The sequence below is a fragment of the Peromyscus californicus genome, unplaced genomic scaffold (assembly GCF_007827085.1).
Source record: "Peromyscus californicus insignis strain IS unplaced genomic scaffold, ASM782708v3 Scaffold_6__1_contigs__length_162567912, whole genome shotgun sequence".
Taxonomy (NCBI): domain Eukaryota; kingdom Metazoa; phylum Chordata; class Mammalia; order Rodentia; family Cricetidae; genus Peromyscus; species Peromyscus californicus.
The window spans coordinates 149,560,795-149,582,665 of NW_026294584.1; the positions used below are offsets into that span (position 1 = coordinate 149,560,795).

At 41.1% G+C, this 21,871-nt stretch overlaps 1 protein-coding gene across 1 annotated transcript in view; it reads left to right on the forward strand.

Moving 5' to 3' along the window:
- Ptpro (protein tyrosine phosphatase receptor type O) overlaps positions 1–21,871 on the forward strand; it is a 213,685-nt gene that overhangs the window by 94,982 nt on the left and 96,832 nt on the right. The window contains exon 2 of the mRNA XM_052719820.1: positions 16,442–16,715. Coding sequence (XP_052575780.1) covers positions 16,442–16,715 — 274 coding nt within the window. The remainder of the gene's footprint in view (positions 1–16,441; positions 16,716–21,871) is intronic.

Consider the following 21,871-nt stretch of genomic DNA (forward strand, 5'->3'; position numbering starts at 1 on the left):
GTACCTCAATTCGGATATCTTTAAGTCCATCTTATTTAGAATTCTAAGGATTCCTAAATTTCTGCCTCCAGATATGGATTGTTTTCAACCATTGTTTCTTTGATTAAGTCTCCTTCTTTCAACTTTCTTCTTATTGTGGAGTGGACATTGGCCAGCCAACCCGATCGTGTCTTAGAAGCCCCCTAAGGTTCCATCATTTTCTTTGTTTGCTCCTTAACTGAACAATATCTGATGGCTTGTCTGGATTTGCTGGTCTTAACCTTCACTTAATCCCAAATGTTGTTGGACCCCTCCAGTAAACTTTTCAGTTGAGTTATTTGTTCTTCAGATTGGTCTCATCTGATCTGATTTCCTGGTAAATTTCTAAATTTCATCTCTCATTTGAATTCTCATGTCATTCACATATTTTTCTCTTCACCTTGTTGAGTGTCTTTTCAAAAGTCAGTTTGAATTCTCTGCCAGGTACTTCACATACTTCAACTTCATTAGGGTTTGTTCCAATCTTGAATCTTTACTTTGAACATTTTTTTTTCCAGGTTAATCTTTTAAAGATATCATCAGGCTGCTCTCTCCCAAGCACATGGAATGGTAAGGGTTTGGAATCAAGAACATCTCAAGTTCTTGTGTCGGTATTGATGTTTCTGTATTTTCTCAGGATGAAGGCATTTCTCAACCACTTTCAAATCTCTCATAGAAGAAAATTGTTCTTTGAGCTACTTGTTGAATTTTTGAGTCTTTGGGTGGAAGATCTACCAGTCTGCTGGCATCAAGTACCCTAATTATTTGCCACCTTCTATTCCACATAGAATTTCTGCACATATTATCCATTTACCTTTCGTTGATAGTTCTAAACTTAAACTTGACATGAACAATTGCACAAACACCAAGGCACAGGGTCAGTAAAAGGTTAATACAGATCGTGAAGCTGATAGCATGACTTGATCTCAGATGACCACTTCCCCACTGTGTGAAGAGCACAGATAACAGTGATTTGTGCGTGACTAGTGCTGCCTTGTTCTAGTCAAACCTCTCAGCCTCGTATGTGTGTGTCTCTGGTGGCTGAACGCCATACCTAGCTAAGAAGATTTCACAATGGATTATTTGTGAATTACCCTGTCCAGACAGTCACCCATCTTCACGGTGAAAAAAACTCCCAACTATGGCAAAAATTGCTTAGAGTAGCTTTAGCCTAGATGACTCTTGTTGACTTGAACAAGAAGGTAAAGTAATAATAATAATAATAATAATAATAATAATAATAATAATAATAAAATAAAGATATGTGGGTTACCTGGATCTGCAGGATTTATGCCTAGAGCATATAAATTGAAAACTAAGGCCTCACTGGCTAAGTATGTTCTTGGTCCAGCAGTGATGTCCCCCTCAGGATGCTTTTTGACAGCTTTAGACTCCCAGATACCATCCTAAGCTTCCTCTCTTTCTGTGATTTTCAAGTTCCAAAAGTCCTGTTCTAATGCACAATACACGCTTAGGCATTTTTCTATGATAATGTAATTTTAAGTACATTTATAACCAAATACAGTGATAAAACATCTAGTGTTTTGCTTTTGTTTTTATTTCTTTGTTATCTAAAAATGATATGCTGAAGGCAATTTTTATCACCTTTTGGAAAATCATCACCTAATTTCACGAATAGCCTCAATTCCAACCATTGGTCCAACTGTCCATTCTCCTTAGTGTCTGTAGGGAGTGAGTCTGCAGAAAGCCCAACTAAGCAAGCTTTGTCCCTTGAGGCAGAGAGGGAGAACAAACAGCTTTGACAAGTTCAAGAACTTGAAATATTATAATATAAATTTCACTGACTTCAATCCACGAAGACCCATATTTGAGAAACATTCTCCTCCTATGTATGCCCTTGAAAAAGATATTCCTTGTCATGGGCCTCAGGCTTCCTCGGCTGAATGAAATCTCAGAGTTCTACTTTTCCCTGTCTAGGTTACACACTACCACTCAGACCTTTGTTCTCAAAGAAGGCTGCTCATGTCTTCCCATGCACAGACCATTAAAACCCATGGAGGACCTCCCTTACATCTAAGCATGATTTGCTAAGTCCTGCCTACTCCTGGAAGGTTGATGTATTCATTCTCTGTCCCCACCCAGCACCACATGCTTTACCTAGTTGATTCCAGTTCAACTGTTAAGTTTTGCTAATAAAGCATTCTTCATACCATAGCACTCTGTCCTTATAACACTTGCTGATTATGACAGTTACTATTTATTTAGAATTAACTTCTGTGAGGGCAAGAGATGTTTGTCTCTTTTGCTCACAAACATGCTCTTGTATTGAGCATGAAGTAAGAATGTAAAATTACTGCTTGAATTTCTATTTGAATTCCTGTTGTTTACTTCATAGTCATTGATTAGATGATGATAATGATATTAATAATAATTTCTAAACATTGCTTCAAGAAAGGCACAACTCATCTGAAACACCGCAAACAATTCCTGGCATATATTATGCACTTAACAGGGGCTAACTATTGTTGTTATCACTCATTTCTCTTTTTCATTACAGCAGTCAGTTTGGGCTTAAATAATAATTACTTGATAAGTAAAAATCTCTCACACTTTGAGTGCTAAATGGATTGCACCAAAATAGACCCATTAATCAACTAAGCTAATGCATCATGTTAATGGTATTTCATATTCCAAATGAAAGAGAGAATCTCCCTGTTACACACTAAGTATATGTAATTATTTCTATTACCTCTTAAAAATTAGGCACAACTATGTTTGGAAAATATTATGTTGTATTATTATAAAATATTAATAAATTATGTGAGCAAATAGTCTATGATTTGTTTCCTACAAGCTTAAGCTAATAGAAAAAGCTCAGGAGAAATGACTGAAGAAAACAGATCCCAATAGTTATTGTCTAAAAGGGAATTTGATGTGCATCTCCTAAAGCTTGTAAATGACACATGTGCTCAGCTTTTATTAATTCATCACTCTGCAAACTTATTAAATGAAGGCAGTCCTCAAGTCCTGTTTCCCATCCAGTGTCTGACTCTCCATACACAAGCACAGCCAAGTAAATGGATGGCGATTTCATAACTGATGATTGATTACGTCTTAGTTTCCATAGCGACAGATGATGTATCACTGATTTATCTGCATGTTGTTAAGAACAAATAATTCTCTGAAAGTCAAAAACAAATTGTAGCCTCGTCATGGGAGAAAAGGAGGAGAGTCGGTAGCAGAAAAGGAGACAAGTGAGATATAACCAGTGCTCAGCTTGAGTTTTATCTGCCCAATAGTAAGTAAGAGCACAAGAAATTAATAACACAAGTAAGTAACAGCAGCAAAGGCACAAGATATCGGCCTTTAGTCCCCATTGATCACTTCTACTTCGTTTAGTTTGTTTTTCTCCTCTGTTGGACGCCATCCTCCTCTCCATTCACTTCCATTTCTCTCTATCTCACTGCCTGCCTGGCTTGGCCAAGTCTTTTCTTTTTCTTTTTCATTTCCATCCACAATCATTACAGGGTTTCCCCTTAGCAAAAGAGAAATGTGGTGATATTGTGTTCCCCAATATATCATGCACCCTAATAAATTTATCTGAGGTCAGAGAACAGAAAAGCCACTACACAGACATAGAGGCCAAAAAAAATGGTGGCACTCACACCTTTAATCCTAGCCTTCTGGAGGCAGAGATCATCCAGATCTCTGTGAGTTCAAAGCCACACTGGAAACAGCCAGGCATGGTGATTCACGCCTTTAATCCCAGGAAGTGATGGCAGGGAGCAAAAAGGTATATAAGGTGTGAGGACCAGGAACTAGAAGACTGGTTCAGCTTTTAGGCTTTTGAGCAGAAGTTCACCTGAGATCCATTCAGATGAGGACTCAGAAGCTTCCAGTCTGAGGAAACAGGATCAGCTGGGGAACTGGCAAGGTGAGGTGGCTGTGACTTGTTCTGTTTCTCTGATCTACCAGCGTTCACCCCAATACTTTGCTCCAGGTTTATTTTCATTAATAAGACCTTTTAAGATTCGTGCTACAGAGAAACTGAGATACACTAAGTAATACTCTGACAATGAGGCATAAGCTATAGTCACAGTAAAGATCAATGAATATATGGAGATGGATTTAATTTTGCAACATTTATTAAACTCCATATAGCGAATTGCTATGTTAGACAACAAAACCAGCTTTGTACACCTGTGAGGCTAAAATCCACCAGGAAACCTATATACAGAACAAACCCAACAGACACAAAGCTGACAGAAGAGGAGAGAGAAAGAGGAGGAAATGGGAGACACAGCAGGAGGAGGTGGGGATCAAGTGGTTAAGAAATGAAAACTTGATTTTTAAGCTACTTTTCAGGGTATTCAGGATAGGAGAGTCAAGTCTCAGAAGTTCCAGCGCATTGGCATTGGTTTCCGACAGTGACCCTTGCACCCTCAGCTGTCTGTGAAGGTTGTGACTTTATTATGAACAAATAAAACTTCATAAATGGAAATGTCTTACCTTAAATGCTGTAGACTGTTGGACATTGGCCTAGTGCACTGTGTCAAGCCGCCAAGAGCACCTGACTGTATAAACAACGAACTCTGTGAAAGAGACTGGAATGTTTCTGAATAATCCTGCAGACTAGTTCACCATTGCCATGAGGTTCCATACCAAAGCAATTATCTGACTGTCAAACTACTTTCATAATTATTTCTGTGGTGATGCAAAATTTCTATTTTCTTACATTTTTTAAAAGATACAATAATGGGAAATGTTTAACAGTGAAACAGAAATTAACAAGTTCAATATGTCATGTAAAAGTCATGACATGTCCCAACACCCAGCGTGAGAGGCTCCTTTATGGACATGTGCGATGTTTGGAAGAATGGAGCCTTTCACTCGGCACAGTCGACTGCAGACTGTCCTTCTACAGCTGTTCTCAAAGACAAGGGCATTTTTGAGCTTCATTTATAAAACATAAATATCATATTGTTGTTCCCCTCTTCTTCTGATTCTGAATAGCATCAGTGATGGCTGAACACCCCACTCACGCACTGGGAACTGAAGTTAACTGGGAAATAAAGATGAAGAAGAAGAAAAATGCCCCAGTTTGACTGTCCTTCCTACGGAGAGTCTGAACACGTTGCGTCTTTGTATCAGTTTGAGATACTTTAAATAGACAATTGAAGGTGGGAGGATCCAGGGTAAAGGAGAAAAGACACGGTCTGGCATCTAGATGGATATGTCTCAGGAGGTGTAACATAAATTGCTAAACGGTCTTATTAAAAAAAAAAAAACCAAAGCCAGATATTGGGGTGAAAGCTGAAAGATAGGAGAAACAGAACATCCAGCCACATTCTTACCTCTACAAAATCCTCAGCCTCAAGAGAGAGTTCTTGTTTTCTCACACCTTATATACCTTTCTGTGTCCTGCCATATTACTTCCTGGGATTAAAGGTGTGTGTCCTTCCCAAGCAAAGACATGAGATCTCAAGTGCTAGGATTAAAGGCGTGTGCCACCACTGCCTGGCTCTGTTCCCAGTGTGGCCTTAAACTCATAAAGATCCAGAAAGATCTCTGCCTCCCGAGTGAAAGAATTAAGGGTGTATGCCACCACTGTCTGGCCTCTAGTGGCTGGCTCTGTCCTCTGATCCCTAGACAAGTTTTATTGGGGTACACAATATATCACAATAAGGAGGTCTCCGTGCAGGCTGTAAGATTACAAAAAAAGACTAATTGCCAAAGGCCTCTAACGAGGTTAATTGTTTAAATAGAGACGTGGCGTCAGCCAACCAGTGACGGGAGGAAAACTTGACCCTGAAGGAACGCAAAAGCAGGACTGCAGAGGCGAGGAGCACTGGGGGCAGGTAGATGCCGCCCAGCTTCGGCTGTTAGCTGAGCTCTTGAAAACTGTGATGGAGCAGTGGTGGTAAGGAAGCCAGGGCAGCAAACTGTGAAAGGTTCTGACTGACAGCCAGAACCGGCTAGCTTCCGATTAGTAATGGGTGAGAACTGCAAGCCTTTCTTCTCCCTAAGTCTTTCTTTCCATCCGATTCTCGTGGTTAGAGCTGCTATTTGCTGGACACTCAGAACAGACTCAGGTCTGTCCTACCTAGGTTGGACCCTTCATCCAATGTAGTTGTCTCCATCTGTCTTTCTATTGCTATAGCAAAAACACCTGAGACTGGTTCACTTACAAAGGAAAGGAGTGTAGGTCCATATTCAGATGGAAGCATCTAATGAGAGTCTCATGCTATCTCATAGTGTGGTAAAAAGGCGGAGGGTAAGCAAGCATTCGTGAGAGAGATATAGGGGCAGTCTTACTCTACAGTAGCAGTTCTCAATCTGTGGGTCACGACCCCACTGGGGTCAAACTACCCTTTCACAGGTGCCACATCAGATATCCTGCATATCTGACATTAATTTAGTATTATGATTCATAACCATAGAAAAATTACAGTTATGAAGTGGCAACGAAGATAATTTTATGGTTGGGGGTCACCACAACACGAGGAGCTGTATTAAAGGGTCACAGCATTAAGAAGGTTGAAGACAACTACTCTAAGCAACCTGCTCTCAAAAGCACCTGAGTCACAAGACAAGCACCTACTCGTGAGCAGGAGCTAAGTCCTCTTACAAAGCCAATGCATTTTAAACCACACACTTCCCAAGGCCACCACAGTGGCCATTGGCATGAGTCTCAGGACAGACTCAATTCAAACCATGGCATGAGTCATGCTGGAAAGAAGCAGTGACCTCCTTTTCCAGACCAGGAAGTCCCATCTGAAGTGTAGTTCATTTATCTGTGTTCTAGAGAGCAAAAATTATCTTATTTTCAAATGCTGTTGTTTTCCTTCATAATCCTGTTGTTTTTATAATACGGTTCTATCAAGAGCCTGTTACTTTAAATCTGTTACTCTTCATAATCCAGTATCTTGTTTACCATTTTCAAACAATAAATTGTTTTTTATTTTATTTTTGAATTATGTCTGTGTGTGTGTGTGTGTGTGTGTGTGTGTGTGTGTGTGTGTGTGTGTGAATTAAGTGCCTGTAGGGGGCAGAAGAAGGCATTGGATTTGTTGGAGCTGGAGCTGCAGGCATTTGTGAGTTGCCTGATGTGTGTGCTGGGAAGCACACTCCTCTGAAAGAGTGGTGTGGTTTCTTAAGAGCCTGACCATCTCTGTAGCCACCAATCCAGTATTTTAAAGAAGAAAGAAAACACAGATGAAGACTAGTCCCAAGGCTCTATGCCTGGGCCTATCAACCTAGTCCAAAGCCAAGGACTGGAGAGGTCACAGACCATGTAGTGGAATCTACTACTAAACATTAGGACCAGGCCTCTCTACTTAAACGCATACATCCAGTTCCTTGCTCAGCACCTGCACAAGGATGCCCAGGGGTAACTCATTCAACTTACCCATTAAGCCATACTGAACTAATGCTATGTCACCCTCTTTCTTCCTTATCTGCCTGTACATCCTCCTGTATATGCTAGTGAAGTGTGTGTGTGTGTGTGTGTGTGTGTGTGTGTGTGTGTGTACATAAAACCCACAATGCAACCATCACACACCGGCCCAAGTCACTGGGATTAGAGGGCTATGCATTCTGAAGCTCTTAAGGCCACTTAAACTTGAGCTACTGTTATTTCATTCCTAAGTCACTCCGTCATGTCCACCCCACTTCCCTCTGCTTATCCCCATTCATCACTTCATGCTGGAGTCGGGAATGTCTTCCTTCTCACAGACACCTGTAACAGCGGCCTTAAATCCACTCCACTCTGATAAAGTTGCAAACCCCCATGAGATATTTTACGAACTTAGTAGAAATGCTCATTCTCACCAATTCCTCTCTCTTCGGGTGCCAACTTCCAGAGGCCATTTCTACACCCTACCTTGCTAAGGTAAAACATAGCCTTAGGGAGCTCTGGAAGCTTCCCATGCACACCAGGGATCTGTCAGAGCCACAGACCTTCCTAAAGACTGGGAACCCAGGAGAGGGAAACATTTACTGATTAAATTGCTATGTTCAAACACAGCATTAGGCATTTCCAGCTTTACAATGCGCCTTGGCTCCCTCGCCATCTGTGTTTCCATTGGCTGCCTGCCCCGTCCACTTCTCACTGTCTTGCTGGCTCTTTTCTCCCTGACTTTCTTATCTCTTTGTCTCTCATTTCTCCCTGCACTTTCTGGAATAAAGCCATTTGGTTTTGTAAGTAGAATACCAGTTTGGCTGTTTATGGTTTTGTTCATTTGCCCAGATCCTTCTCTTCAGACCCTCAGAGTGTTCCCTTATTTACCAAGTGGCTATTTTACCCAATAGGAGTTCTGGAGCCATTGGGCAGTGTAGAGGAACTTTTAATTTGTTTTAGAATGGGAATCTGGCCAATTCCTACTTCATAACCTAAGGGTAGATTATTTTTGCCTTAGCATTGATCCTTAACTTTTTAAAACTTTTATTCTAACGAAAATATAATTATACTTCTCCCCTCTGTCTCCTCCCTCCAGCCCTTCTCAAATCCATGGCCCCTTTTTTTAAAATCATCATTGACTGATATATATCTAGACATAGATATATGTGTGTGTATAAATAAATATATAAACAGAGCATGCTTAGTTCATTTGGCATTGTTTATAAGTATATGATTAAAGGACTGACCGATTGGTGTTAGATAACCATCTGGGGGCTCATCCCTGGGGAAGACTAATTCTCATTTTCTCAGCATTAGCTGTCTATAGCTCTTCGTCTAGGGATGGGCCCTGGTAGATCTACTCATCCACTTTGGGGTGTCAACTGGTATTAGAATTGTTAAGGTTTTGTTAGGCAGTCATTGTGGAGATTGCATGGATGTAGCACCTCTGTCGTAGGTAGAACACAAAAATGTCACAGCAGACTTCTTGGTCTTCTGGCTTATGATCTCTCCAGTCCCTTTTCAGTGGTGTTTGCTGAACCTGCCCTGATGTGACGACTATGAAACACAATGACCAGCATGATAAGATCAATATCTCTAAATGTGCAACTGTGGCATTGATATCTTGGCATAACCAACAGCAGTCTAACTGGACTAAAGGCCAATGTAATGGGGAAATATGCCTAGCACTGGAAACAGCCAACTACCCACAAATAGTTAGGTCAGGAATCTTAGATAATAACCTAGTACTACCACTTTAACATCACAATTCCTAACAATTTAAATGCAGATTTTTATGCTCACAGTAAGTGTGGCCTCTCACCCCTCATCGAAGAAGCAGCTTTTACCACAGATTGAGACCATTACTATCTGAAAGTAAACACTGAGCAAAGCCTGTGAGGTGTTGCCTTCCATTTCCCCTAACTGCTGGGCTTTTCCGTCTGCATACAGAAAATGTTTTAAAGAGCCCTTGTGATTATGAGTACTCGAGACTATTTTCTTTAAAGATCTCACATGCTGCTGCCAACCTAAGCAACTTAAAAGGAAAAGTCATTGAAGGACAGAACTAGAAAATGCCACAAGGGTCCTACCTAAGGCAAGCAAGTGGTGCTCTTGGGCAGTAGGCTGGGCTCTTCGTTAACTGTCTTCAGGATTTAATTAACTGGCATCACTGTTAGAAAGATACTTCATGGCTGTGAGGAAATTTAAACGCAGGCATCCAAAACAAGAGTTCTGCACAGCTGTCTCTAACAGTATTTGCGAGTGAATGTAACAGCAGCATTTCCCAAGCATCTTTGCAAGGGGAAGTCATTTCCAAACTCTACTCAAAAAGGGCAAAATTAAGCTATCAGCATCATCTACTCCTCATAGCACATTAAGCCAGAAGAAAGTCACAGGTGTCTAGAATGTGACCAGTTTTTCACCTGCTGAGATCATGTGGATTTTGTGGGCCCCTGGCATGAAAAATCTACCTCCTCTCCTGTTGATCATCAGCTAAGCACAGCTTCCAGGTTTCCAAATTTCTCGGCACCATTAGTAGTAACACTGTTTCCATGGTTACCTCACTCAAATAGGTGAGCTCGGGCTGTCACAGTGCTAAGAGAAAAAGAAATGCAGGCTTCTATTGTTCATGATGCCACAGAAGCATAGCACTAATGAGTGAGTAAATGGACTGAAAGTTAGGATTACTGGTTCATGTGTTTTTCCTATAGAAAAGATATAGCTTTGAAAATGTACATAGTCTAAAGAAAATCAGTGAGGAGATAATCAGAAATATATTAGCAGCATTAGGATAAAGGTACCTGTTACCAAGACTGATGACCTGAGTTCAATCCCTCTGACTCACAAGGTGGAAAGAGAGAACTGATTTCTGCCAGTCATTCTATGACATCCATTCAAAAGCTGTGGTGTGTGCACACACGCACACATACACATAAACACACACACACACACACACACACACACACACACACACACACACACACTAAAAAAAATAGAAATGTAGTGGGAGATGCTTGACCTTAGTTTGGGAGGATCTACTAAATTTCTAGCAGTAAGGTAGGTAAAATGTAGCTATAATCTCAATCATCTCCCTCCACAAAAATAGTACTCACAATAGGTTTTAGTATCTCTGTCACTTACCTGAGACAACAAAGACCAAAAGGATATCCAACCTTTCAGCACAGTAATATGACATTGTCATCTACGAATGTGTTGAGTTCTGAATTCATAGCCATGCCCAGGTTGTAGCTGGAATTTTCTTGGTCCTGCCTGACCCGTGGTCAGGACAAATCTCTCACCTGCCAGTCCCGCAACCACTCAGACCCAACCAAGTAAACACACAGAGACTTGTATTACTTATAAACTGTATGGCTGTGGCAGGCTTCCTGCTATCTGTTCTTATATCTTAAATTAACCCATTTCTATAAATCTATACCTTGCCACACGGCTCGTGGCTTACCAGTATCTTACATGTTGGTACTCATGGTGGCGGCTGGCAGTGTCTCCTGACTCAGCCTTCCTGTTCCCAGAATTCTCTCCTCTGCTTGTCCTGCCTATACTTCCTGCCTGGCTACTGGCCAATCAGAGTTTTATTTATACAGAGTGATATCCACAGCACTAGGTTGGACACACCTGGGAAGAATTAAAATGGGACAATAGCTATGAAGTGGAATTTGAATTCAAGTCTGTTAATCTTCAAAGTTTTTTTCTCTTTTCATACCATATTTCCCAATCATCTACCAAACATAATCTAGAGGAGTCAACGGTGATCTGTGCTGAGGAAGTTTGCCATCAACTACATATGGGAAATCGTTCTTTCTTCAGGTCCTTACAGTGTGGGGACAGTGGCATAACAAAAAGTCACAAAATCTGTAGCTGAAAGAATTTCCTTGAGTACACATTCTAGATTCATTCTATTGTTGTGATAAAAGACTCTGATCAGAAGCAGCTTAGAGGGGGAAGGGTTTATTTTCATTCCACTCCTAGGTCTCAGTCCATCACAGGGAAGTCAGGGCAAAAATCCAAGCAGAAACCATGGAAGAAACCCGCTTCTTATACGGCTAGACCCACCTGTCTGGAGACCGGTGATGTCACGCTGGGGTGGGTTTCCAACAGCAATTAACAATCAGGATACTCCTCCATAGATCAGTCTAATCTGGGCAATCATTCAAATGAGACCTCTTTCTCGGGTGACTCTAAGCTGAGCTGAGGTGATTGATAAGTTAACTGGGATGGTGCCCATTCCTTCACACAGTAGGAGTTGCCTTGAGAAATCCACATATTAGCTTTGATCCTCAGAAATTTCACCCATGAGTTGAGATAACAACTTAGTTGGGTGTTTTGATGACTCAACAAGAAAATATATCTGAAGTTATTCACAGAATATAAAATTGGGCACATGGCTAGTGTGATGCCCTTCTATGTCATGTAAAATCTTGGCACATCTCTCAACATCACAGTCTCTTTTGTGTTTAAAAATGCCAGATCTGATTCTTTCCTCAGAAGTGTTATATCTCCACAATGTCAGGAAATATCACTATGTCATTCAGTACAGTAAACTGCCATTTCATTCCTACATTCACAACAACTTGATAAGAAAATGTCTTTTATGTTTCTTACTAGTGCATAGTGAGTGATGGAATTTAGTTATCATTCTGCATTGTGTTGGATGCTGTAGAACTCTCTTCATGCACACACACAATTCATGAGTTATAGTATTTCCTTATTCTAGACATCATGAAAATGAAGTTCAGCCATCCTTGGACATCCCTGGGCACTCACAGGTAGTAACTGCAGAGCAGGAATACCAGTGCAAACCCTCTGACTCCAAGCCCATGCTACGGATGTAAACAAATTATTTTATCTCACTGTACTAACTGGAGATAATACTTATGTCTGATAACTGCTTTAAGGAGTAAAAGAAAGTTCACATATAAAAATGTTCATTACAAAAGCTTGTCAAATAGTAGCCATTACTACTTTTATTTGGGACAGTGGACTGCTTACTAGAACCCGATTGGTCTCTGGTCAATCTGTTTCCTCATCCAAGACCCTAAAGCCTCTCTAGGAGTGTTTCTCACCCTACCTCCAGGAGCTTCTCTCCCCCAAGAACAGTTATGGACCAATCACAGGCTCCTGAATTTCCACTTCTCGCTATAGCCAGACCTCAGGCCCCAGCTGCTGCCCCCAAGAGCTGATCTTTAGTTCATGAACCATGCATCCCAAGAGGTATGAGGAGATATGGGTCTAGACTTGGTTTTGTCATTTCACCCCGGGAGACCCCGCCCACTGAGATGGATGATTGACAGCTAACAGCTGTTGGGGAGGGAGGGGCATCACTTTCTTCAGTAGTGTAACTGTTGGTGAGCTCTCCTGGCTCCAGTCAATGACCTCTCACCTCTGCTCTGGCCAACAGTGCTTTTTAACCTCAGTGGCTCTGCACAAACCCAAGACAGGAGAGTAGAAGGGGGAGTTGCTGGGGATGTGCTGGTGAGAAGGAGTACTGAGGAGGGGAATGGAGATGAGAACTACTAGAATTCATCATATAAATGTATGAAACTCTCAAACAACAAACAAACCTTCTAAAATGTGTTATGTAAAGGAAGTTCAGGAGAAAATGTTTCTGCAGAGTTAAGCAATACTGGTGCACCCAGCCTCAAAAAATTTTCCTTAAGGTCTTTTCACAGTCACCACGTGAATCAAGGAGAGTTACTTCTATTCCTTCTCGCTCTTAGCAGAGAACTCATGCTTGGAGCACACAGTCAGACTCTTCTCCTGAGCACAGGTAGATCCCAGCACAATCTGAGGTAGCATGGACCAGGAAGAAGGCAACAGCCGAGACCAGGCTCCTTTTAGGCTCAGCGCCTCGCTCTCACTTGGCCCACTGCCCATCCTTATTAGTTCCAGCCAGTGAATCTGATTAGCCACTCTGACTTATTTTTGGCAACCTTGGAGTGCATGGGCCAAGATTTATTTTCATAGCTGATACAATCATCGCCAAAGCTGCCGTTAGCATTTGGAAGATTACTCCCTTTTCTGGAAGATTTCACTGTCTGTAAAGCATCGTGACACATTAGACATCTACTCAAACACAGAATGTGCCTCTGGCTTTCCCTCCTTATCTCTGTGACCACCCTGGCTACTGGCTGGCTGAGACATGGCGCAAAAAATTCTTTATAATTATGACTTTGATATTTGTAAACTTGATGTTTTCTGAGTTAGTGAACCAACTTCTATAATCAATGAGACACAAAAGCCAGATTTGAGTGTTATTAAATATCCAGTGCTTGGCTTTTCTATATTTATGTTAACAGGACATTTGCATTGTTGTTATGTGCTAAAAACTTCCATTTGCACATGAAAGAGATGAATAATAAAAAAATTAAATAAGAAAATTTTATTTTTCTTTTCCCCAAATGAAACTTACAGCTGTTGATCCAAATATCCACTGTAAATCCATATATATATATATATATATATGTATATATATATGATCTATGGAAAATAGTGTTTACTAGAGAGAATAATTATTTTAGGTGACTAAGATACAAAAATTCTGAGATTCCAAGTTAATTATGTAATATACTTACGTAAAAACTATTATGAAAAAGGTAACACATTTTATCATTTTTTTCAATAATTTAAAATCTAAATGTTTTTCTCATCAGTCATCAGCTAATTAGAAGGTTTATCTATCACCAGAGTGTCCAATTCACTAGACATTTCATGAACAGAGTCATGGAAATCATCAAGTGCAATCTCGTTCTGAGGCTGGTCTGTGTTTGAATCCTCCTTTCCTTCCCTCACAGCCTTCCCTGTCCCCAGTACACCTTCCTGCTGCTTCAGGCCACTAAGGGACGTGTCTCAGGTTCTCCTCAGCAAGAAAAAGACAGGCTGAGAGTAGCCACTGAATGCAGCTGTCCGGACAGTTGTCTGATTAGGACAGCAGCATCTAATAGCAGGGAGTCTACTCTGGAGACAGAAAGGTTGAATGTGTCTGTGCTTGCTCACCTCACTCCGATGGTGGAAGGTCAGTCCTGCACTGTCCTGTCCTTCACATGAGCATGACCAACATCACCCAAGGACTGTGCTCACTGGGAGGACCAAGAGGCTGGAGATTCAATGTCTTCTGTGTGCAGAGAGACTAAGGCACCCCCAAAGCAAGAGTTTACTGTCCCATGTCTGAGGGTGAGAAACAATGTGATAACTAGAAAGTTAGGATTCGTTCACAGAAACCATCTTCTATTGCAAACATGGCCACATACAGCAGGTGTAGCCAGCACCTACCAGGATCTGATCTTGGAGCTGTGGACACAACCTATAAATAAGTTACTACTCCTGACCTGAGATGACATACATCACCTAACAACCTAGTATGGTTAAAATACCATGAACACAATCTAACCTATTTAATGTGAAGATAGAACTAAATACCTACTAATGCCTGATATCTTGTGTAAGTACTAATGCCTATAAAAATATGTTCAAAAGAAAAAAAATACTGGTACACTTTTAGCTCTCTATAGACTATTTTAGAACATTAATATATACTCTGTTCAATTTAGTTGCTGAAAACATGTCATTCAAAATTCAATACATAGATTAATTTTAAGAAATGTCCACATGTAATTGAAACAATTAGCAGGCCTTTGATCCTTTCATTTATGGTCTGTGTGATAAAGTCAGTGTTAGGAAATAAGTGAAGGGAACAATAATAAGTGTACTGAACAAATAGGGGGGTTGGGTTTTGAATTTATGACCTTGAGAAAGGACTCTAACCTTTCTGATCTGCAATTAGAAAATGAGATGGAGAGTAACATATCTCTCTCATGACAAATATCTTGCATGCAGTGAGATCATTTGTAGATGCTCTATGTAGTGTTGATCATGTCACCTACACTGGGTGGATGGTTAACTACTTGAAGCCATTCTTCTGTGCACCTGCTAAAATCTGGGGCTTATGGTAGTGAGATAACTTATACAGGTCACCAAATGTGTGAAGAATCAAAGCAGTATGTGATACAAAGCACATGAGTCTTGGTTGCAACCAGAGAGGAATTATTTCTGCCCTTGGAGTCTGTACAGAGTCAAAAATGGACATTTAGGCCAATAATACAAATGATTTTTCAAACGTACTTTACACATTTTTAAAAGGTTTATTTTTATTTGCGTGTGTGTGTGTGTGTGTGTGTGTGTGTGTGTGTGTGTGTGTGTGTGTGTGTGTGTGTGATTTGAGTCTGTGTGTGCATGCAGCTATGTTTTGGAGTTGGAGTTACAGGCAGTTGTGAGCTGCACTATGTGAGTGCTGGGAATGGAATTCCAGTTCTCACAATAGAGCAGCAAATGGTCTTAAAAGCTCTCTCCTGAGCTGTGTCTCCTGAGACATCTCTCCTAAACTATTTCTCTAACTAGTAATCTTCATGTGTCTGTATGTGATACTTGGGACTGAATCTAGTTTCATGAATGCCAGCTAAGCACTCTACCAACCGAATTACATCCCCAGCCCCTAAACTTATCTGAAGATTTGAAGGAACAATTTCAGGCACCCATGACTCTGCATTATGGTTGATTCTTACCATGGCTTTTCTGCTTAAGGGCTGGATAATTTGTAATGATGAGAATCATCTTCCCAGGATTCTGTCCTGACATCTTCTCTACTTTCAGAACTGACAGGTGAGCAAAAGAGAGGAAATAATTACCTTGAGAAGATTTCCTCTGAAATAGTGTTTGCTCAAACACTTCTCCCACTTATCAGAACACAGAGCCTCACTGGAAATTAACTCTGACAGTGACATCATTTGTCATTTGCTCATCCATCTGATGTGTATTGTGTGCTTTTCACATTAAATACTCCATGAGCTGGAAACAGACTTTCAGTGGAATATCATGTGTTTATTGTAAAACTCTGGGATCATTTTTCATGAGATGGGCAACCTACCTTTTGCTATGTGACTAAAATATCCATAGCTACCATAAGTGTTTGTTGTAGAAAAATTTTCTCAGCATAATTTTATGGTCCATGGCCTGGCTCTGACTTCTACCTCTTGTCTTTCTCTTGACCAGATTGTTACAATGTTCCACGTGACTGTTCAAGATGACAACAACATCGTTGTGTCTTTAGAAGCTTCCGATATCGTCAGCCCAACATCTGTGTACGTTGTGAGGGTAGCTGGAGAGTCCAAAAACTATTTCTTTGAATTTGAGGAATTTAACAGCACATTGCCTCCTCCTGTGGTCTTTAAGGCCACTTATCATGGTCTTTATTACATAATCACTCTGGTGGTGGTCAACGGGAATGTGGTCACCAAACCCTCCAGATCAATCACCGTGTTGACAAGTAAGTACCCTGTGATGTCATTCTCTGTGCTCCTCTGAGTGTGTCCTCATGAGTCTATAGCTGAAACAGAGTCCAGCAGAATAGCAAGACTGTTTAGCTTGAGGTCGAATGACAGCTCAACACTCTCCCTTATATTAAGAAAATAACTCCTTATCCAATTTGATCATATTCACTATTACTTTTTTAAAAAATATGTTTTATATCAGAAGAGTAAACTTCATTGACAATATACTTTGAGACTGAATGATAAATTCAGGTTAATGACTAGACTATACTAATTTCTCCCACATAACTTAAATCCATAATCTAGATTGTTGTGTTATCCCAGAACATGTACTCCTATGTGAAGCAATTGATTCTTGAGACAGTGAGTTTATATTCATAGTTAGGTGACCTGACCTTAGTTTGACACTCTTAGGTGAGGGCATAAAAATATTGCTGTTTATTTGTTCTTTGTGATTAAGCAGGGTCTTGACGTAGCCTGGGCTGGCCTCAACCTCCCAATCCTTCTGACTGAGCCTTCCCAGTGCTGGAATTAGAGGTACACAGACAACAGCTACCATTCCTCATCTCACCTTAAACATAGCCTTGGCTTTCACTGCCCAAGAAAAATGCCGACAGATAAAATGTAATGGGGAGCTGATGCTGCCACTGGGAAGGTTTTAGCAATGTTTTCAACTGCAGGTGATTTTCACCATGCTCTCTGACTTTAGCATCACATTGTAAGATAACATGTTACGGAGTACATGGAAGAGCAATCTCTGTGAGACAGTGATTTGTCATCAGAACAATTGAATGCTTCATCAAAGTTCCTTTTGCTCATGTGCTTCAGTGTGAACTTTTCAATGGCCGCCATCATTAAACTATCGGTTATATGGGACCATTGTGGACATGATTAGGGAAAAGGACAATGAGACGGTGTCTGTTAGGATAAAAAGAAAAGAGAAACAATCAGAAGAAAGAACTCAAAAGCAAGTTGGAGATGTATTTTTAACCTGAGTGTCAAAAATTAATTAAAGTCTCATTGGCAGAATCCCAGCATCATTATTAAGTTCTGAAAATTAACGATGGCACAGACCCGCAACCTGCAAGGCTAATGGAGCTAGAGGAAAGAGCTGGAAAGTAATTCAATTAAGGGGAAATCTCACCTGTAAAACCCTGTCTTAAGTTCCAGGAAAAGATGAACCTGGCTGAGACTCAGGCCATAGCTGTGGGTGCATCACAACTAAAACCAACTCTTTGAAGTCAACATTCTGCTTTACACAGTTGCATAGTTTCATAAACACCTGGCCTGAAATTTAATAGCTGTTCTATATATGCTAGCTCAAAGTAGTTCAGCATGAATAGGAGAAAGTCAAGGGGCAGATATTAAGGTATTGTGCAAAAGAAGGTGTAGAAACTCAAAACCTGCTCTGTCCCAACATTTATTAGCAAGTACAGAGCAACTCCAAAGAAATACAGTTGGAAGCTATAGCCCTTCGGCTGACAGTTATTAAGAAAATTTGAAGGCTCTGTGGTCAGTCATACCTGTAATCCCAGTGTCCCAACACTTGGGACAGTGAGGAAGGAGGATAATATTTCAGCATGATCCTCTACTATATGTCAAGTTCAAGGCTAACCTGGGCTACATGAGACCCTGTCACTTAAAAAGAAAGAAAAAAGAAGCAGAAAGAAGGGAGGAAACATAGACATTCAGGTGTGTAGTCAGACTGTCTTTTCAGCCACCAACCCCAAATATTGACACAGAGACTTACTGTTAATTATGAAAAATTGGCCTTTAGCTTAGGCTTGTTCCCAACTAGCTCTTACAAATTAAACTAACCTGCATTTATTAATCTACATTCTGCTGTGTGACTTTTACCTCTCTCCTATTCTGTATGTCCTACTTGTTTCACATCTCTCTGGTGTCTCCCCACCTCTCTTCTTCCCAGAGTTCCTCTCTCTCCCTGGAAGTCCCACCTATTCTCTCCTGCCTAGCTACTGGCCGTTCAGTTTTTTATTAAACCAATCACAGCGAGCGACACTCTTCACACAGTGTAAACAAATACCCTGCAACATAAATGAGGCACCAAGTGAGGTACAATCAACCTCCACACTTGCTTACATGTGCACATGAGTACCTGTGAAGACCAGAGGGCTATCTTGGGGTTGTCCTCGGGAGCACCATTCATCTTCATTTTGAGACAGGGTCTCTTGTTGCCTTGGAGCTTGCCTGTTCAATTAGAATAGTTAAAGAATAAGGCCCAGGGATCAACCTTCCTCCACCTCACCAGCATTGGGATTGCATGCATGTACTATCACTTCTGACTTTGTGTTTTATTTTTACATTCATTTACTCGTGTGTGTGTGTGTGTGTGTGTGTGTGTGTGTGTGTGTGTGTGTGTGTGTGTGTGTTTCTGTGTTCTCTGTGTGTTTGTGTCTGTGTGTCTGTACAGGCGTGCACACACATCTGGAGGTCAGAGGACAACTTGCAGGAATATATTTTCTCTTTCCACCTTTATGTGAGCTGCAGGGATTAAATCCAAGTCCTCAGGCTTGGCAGCAAGTGCCTTTTCCCACTGAGCCATCTCTCAGTCCCCACTCTGGGCTTTTACTATGGGTTCTGGGGATCAAACTCAGTCGGCTGAGCCATTTCCCCAGCAGTACTGTGTTCTGTTTTAAAGGCTTGGGTCTACTTCTTCAGATTCCAGAAGAGATGATAATGGGAATATGAGAATTATATATAAAGGTACAAATATTTTGGCATTAGGCTTGAAGCAGCATCAGGTAGTATATGGGTGTGTATCATGAAAGAGAGAATTTAATAACATGATGACTAAGGCTAATTTTGACCCCTAAAACGCCTATAATATTAGGATTATTATTATATATAATATATAATATATAACAATTAATGAGCTCCTAATTCATACCCCACCATCTTCCCATTTTAAAGTTTTACACTCCTAAATCACTTGCAGTACCTGCTCACAGGACTGACACACTGCTCTCGAGGATAGAAAGGACATTTGTTGCAGTCATCAGCCACATGATGTCAGAGCAGGTGACCCAGGGGCAGCACTTAGATTCTTTGGTACAGTTGTTCTGAGTGTGGAGCTCACAGAGAAAGTCTGTGGAGCTCACAAAGAATAAATTGGGTACAACAGACTCATGTGGTCAGTTCAAAAGAGCCCTGCAACCCATAGGCTCTAACACCAGTGAATATTTAACTGATGATGACGGTTGAGTATAATGCGTGCACTTCAGGAGAAAGAGGCAGTTTCTTGGCAGAAAACACAATACCTGGGAATAATTTCTTAGAAACTGGGAAAATGCTAGACACATGCAATTGATTCCCATGTCCCATGCCAGGCTGTCAAGTCTGCAGGAGACACATGGAAACAGCCCATGGGCGTATTAGTCATCTATCCCTATCATGAATATAAATAAGTGATTTATTTAATTCTATTTATTGAGCATATTCTCTATCACGGCCAAGGTCCTAGAAAAATAATGGTACATAAAAATGCCTTTAATCAGGCATGGCCAGAGTGTTCAGCAGCAATTGCAGACAGGTGCTCCAAAATAATTCAGGAGAGGTGGCCAGAAATACAGGGAGAGCGTTTAAGAGCCCTGCAAGGGAGTTGAGACTTCACATGATACAGAATGGAGACAGATCGAGGAAACGACAGGAGGTGATTTCACTGGGGAAGCCTCTGGTAGCACAACCCCAGGCTGAAAGACATCGAATTTGCCCAGACAATGGACAAATTACCAAGCAGCACCCCAGGGTGGTGGTTCAAAGGCTGAGCAGACTGTCAAAGACATCTGATGTCACAGGTGCAGCCTGGAGCAGAAGTGAATTCCCTCTGTTTTCAGATCTGTCACCCATTCTGGTGGACAACCCCTTTTCTACAAAGCCCTGGATAACATAGACATGAAACTACAGGCCACATGCTCTGCATTGTAGCCATGAGTCAGCAGGGCATTGCTCTCAAACTACTTTGTAGATACAAAATTTTTAAACTTCAAATCATTTTCATGTGTCACGAGTTACTATTTCTCTGATTCCCATGAACCTCTTAAAAATGAAAATCCCACTACTCTTTCCTGAGACACATAAAAGCAACTTGCAGTTCAGATTTAGCTTAGTATGCTGTGGTTGTCCAGACTAATCTTTTGTTACCCTATATAATAATAGTGCCGACCAAGTACTGTTTTTAAAATGTACATGTTTTTGAAATATATAAAATTATGTGTCTTTCTCACTCTGACTAATAATACAAAATCAACAGAATATGACATATGACCAATAGATAAAAGCATTACCAATGACTTGAGACAGAAAATGACTTGCGGCATCAGAAACAAAGGAAAATTCAAATTGAGTCGGGAAACGTGGCTGAGGTCGGGGTCCCGGTTTTTGACAGAGACACTGACTGAAAGGAGAGGATCAAATGGCTTCTGGACTTACATGTGCTGAGAGGAAACAAAACTGGAAGTGAGGTAAAAGAGGAGAAGGAACTCAGGACGCTGTTCAAACGTCCTAAGGAAAAAGTGTTGCCGGCATGAACCAAGGCAGTGGCTTGATGGCTGCCGTCTCTCCTGAATCCGAGGTGACTGTGGCCAACATACCTCGGGGTTCCATTTAGAGACACACAGGTCGGGTCTCCAGTCATCTTCTAGACATGAAGCAGTAGCTTGTGCCTGGGATTCAGGACCAGTCTTTTCTCCCATTTCTGCCATCAGAAAGGAGGGTATAATCATGTCTCAAGAGAACTTCCTCAAGAGAACTACCCCAGTGGAAACAGGTGCTTAGGTCTGTCCCGTCAAGGGCCAGGCCATTACCCAGTTGCTTCCTTAGGTTTTAGTTGGCAAAGTGGAGCCATCTCAGGCAGATGTCCCTCTGCTGTCAGCAGTTACGGTCAAGCATGGGCTACCGGCTTCTTGATCTTCATTCATGTGTTCTCTGAGAACCACAGCCAGAACTTTCCGATTTCCTGATGGGAACACCGTTACTGGACACAGTAAAGATGCCTGTGGACACTATGAAGTGGGTGTGGTTACAGGGGATACACAATGTGCCTGTAACTTTCTCTCTGAATGTGTGACCTGCAGAGAAGCCCTACGGTTGTATATGCTGGTGCTGTATGTTGGAAAGTAAAATTTAAATACCT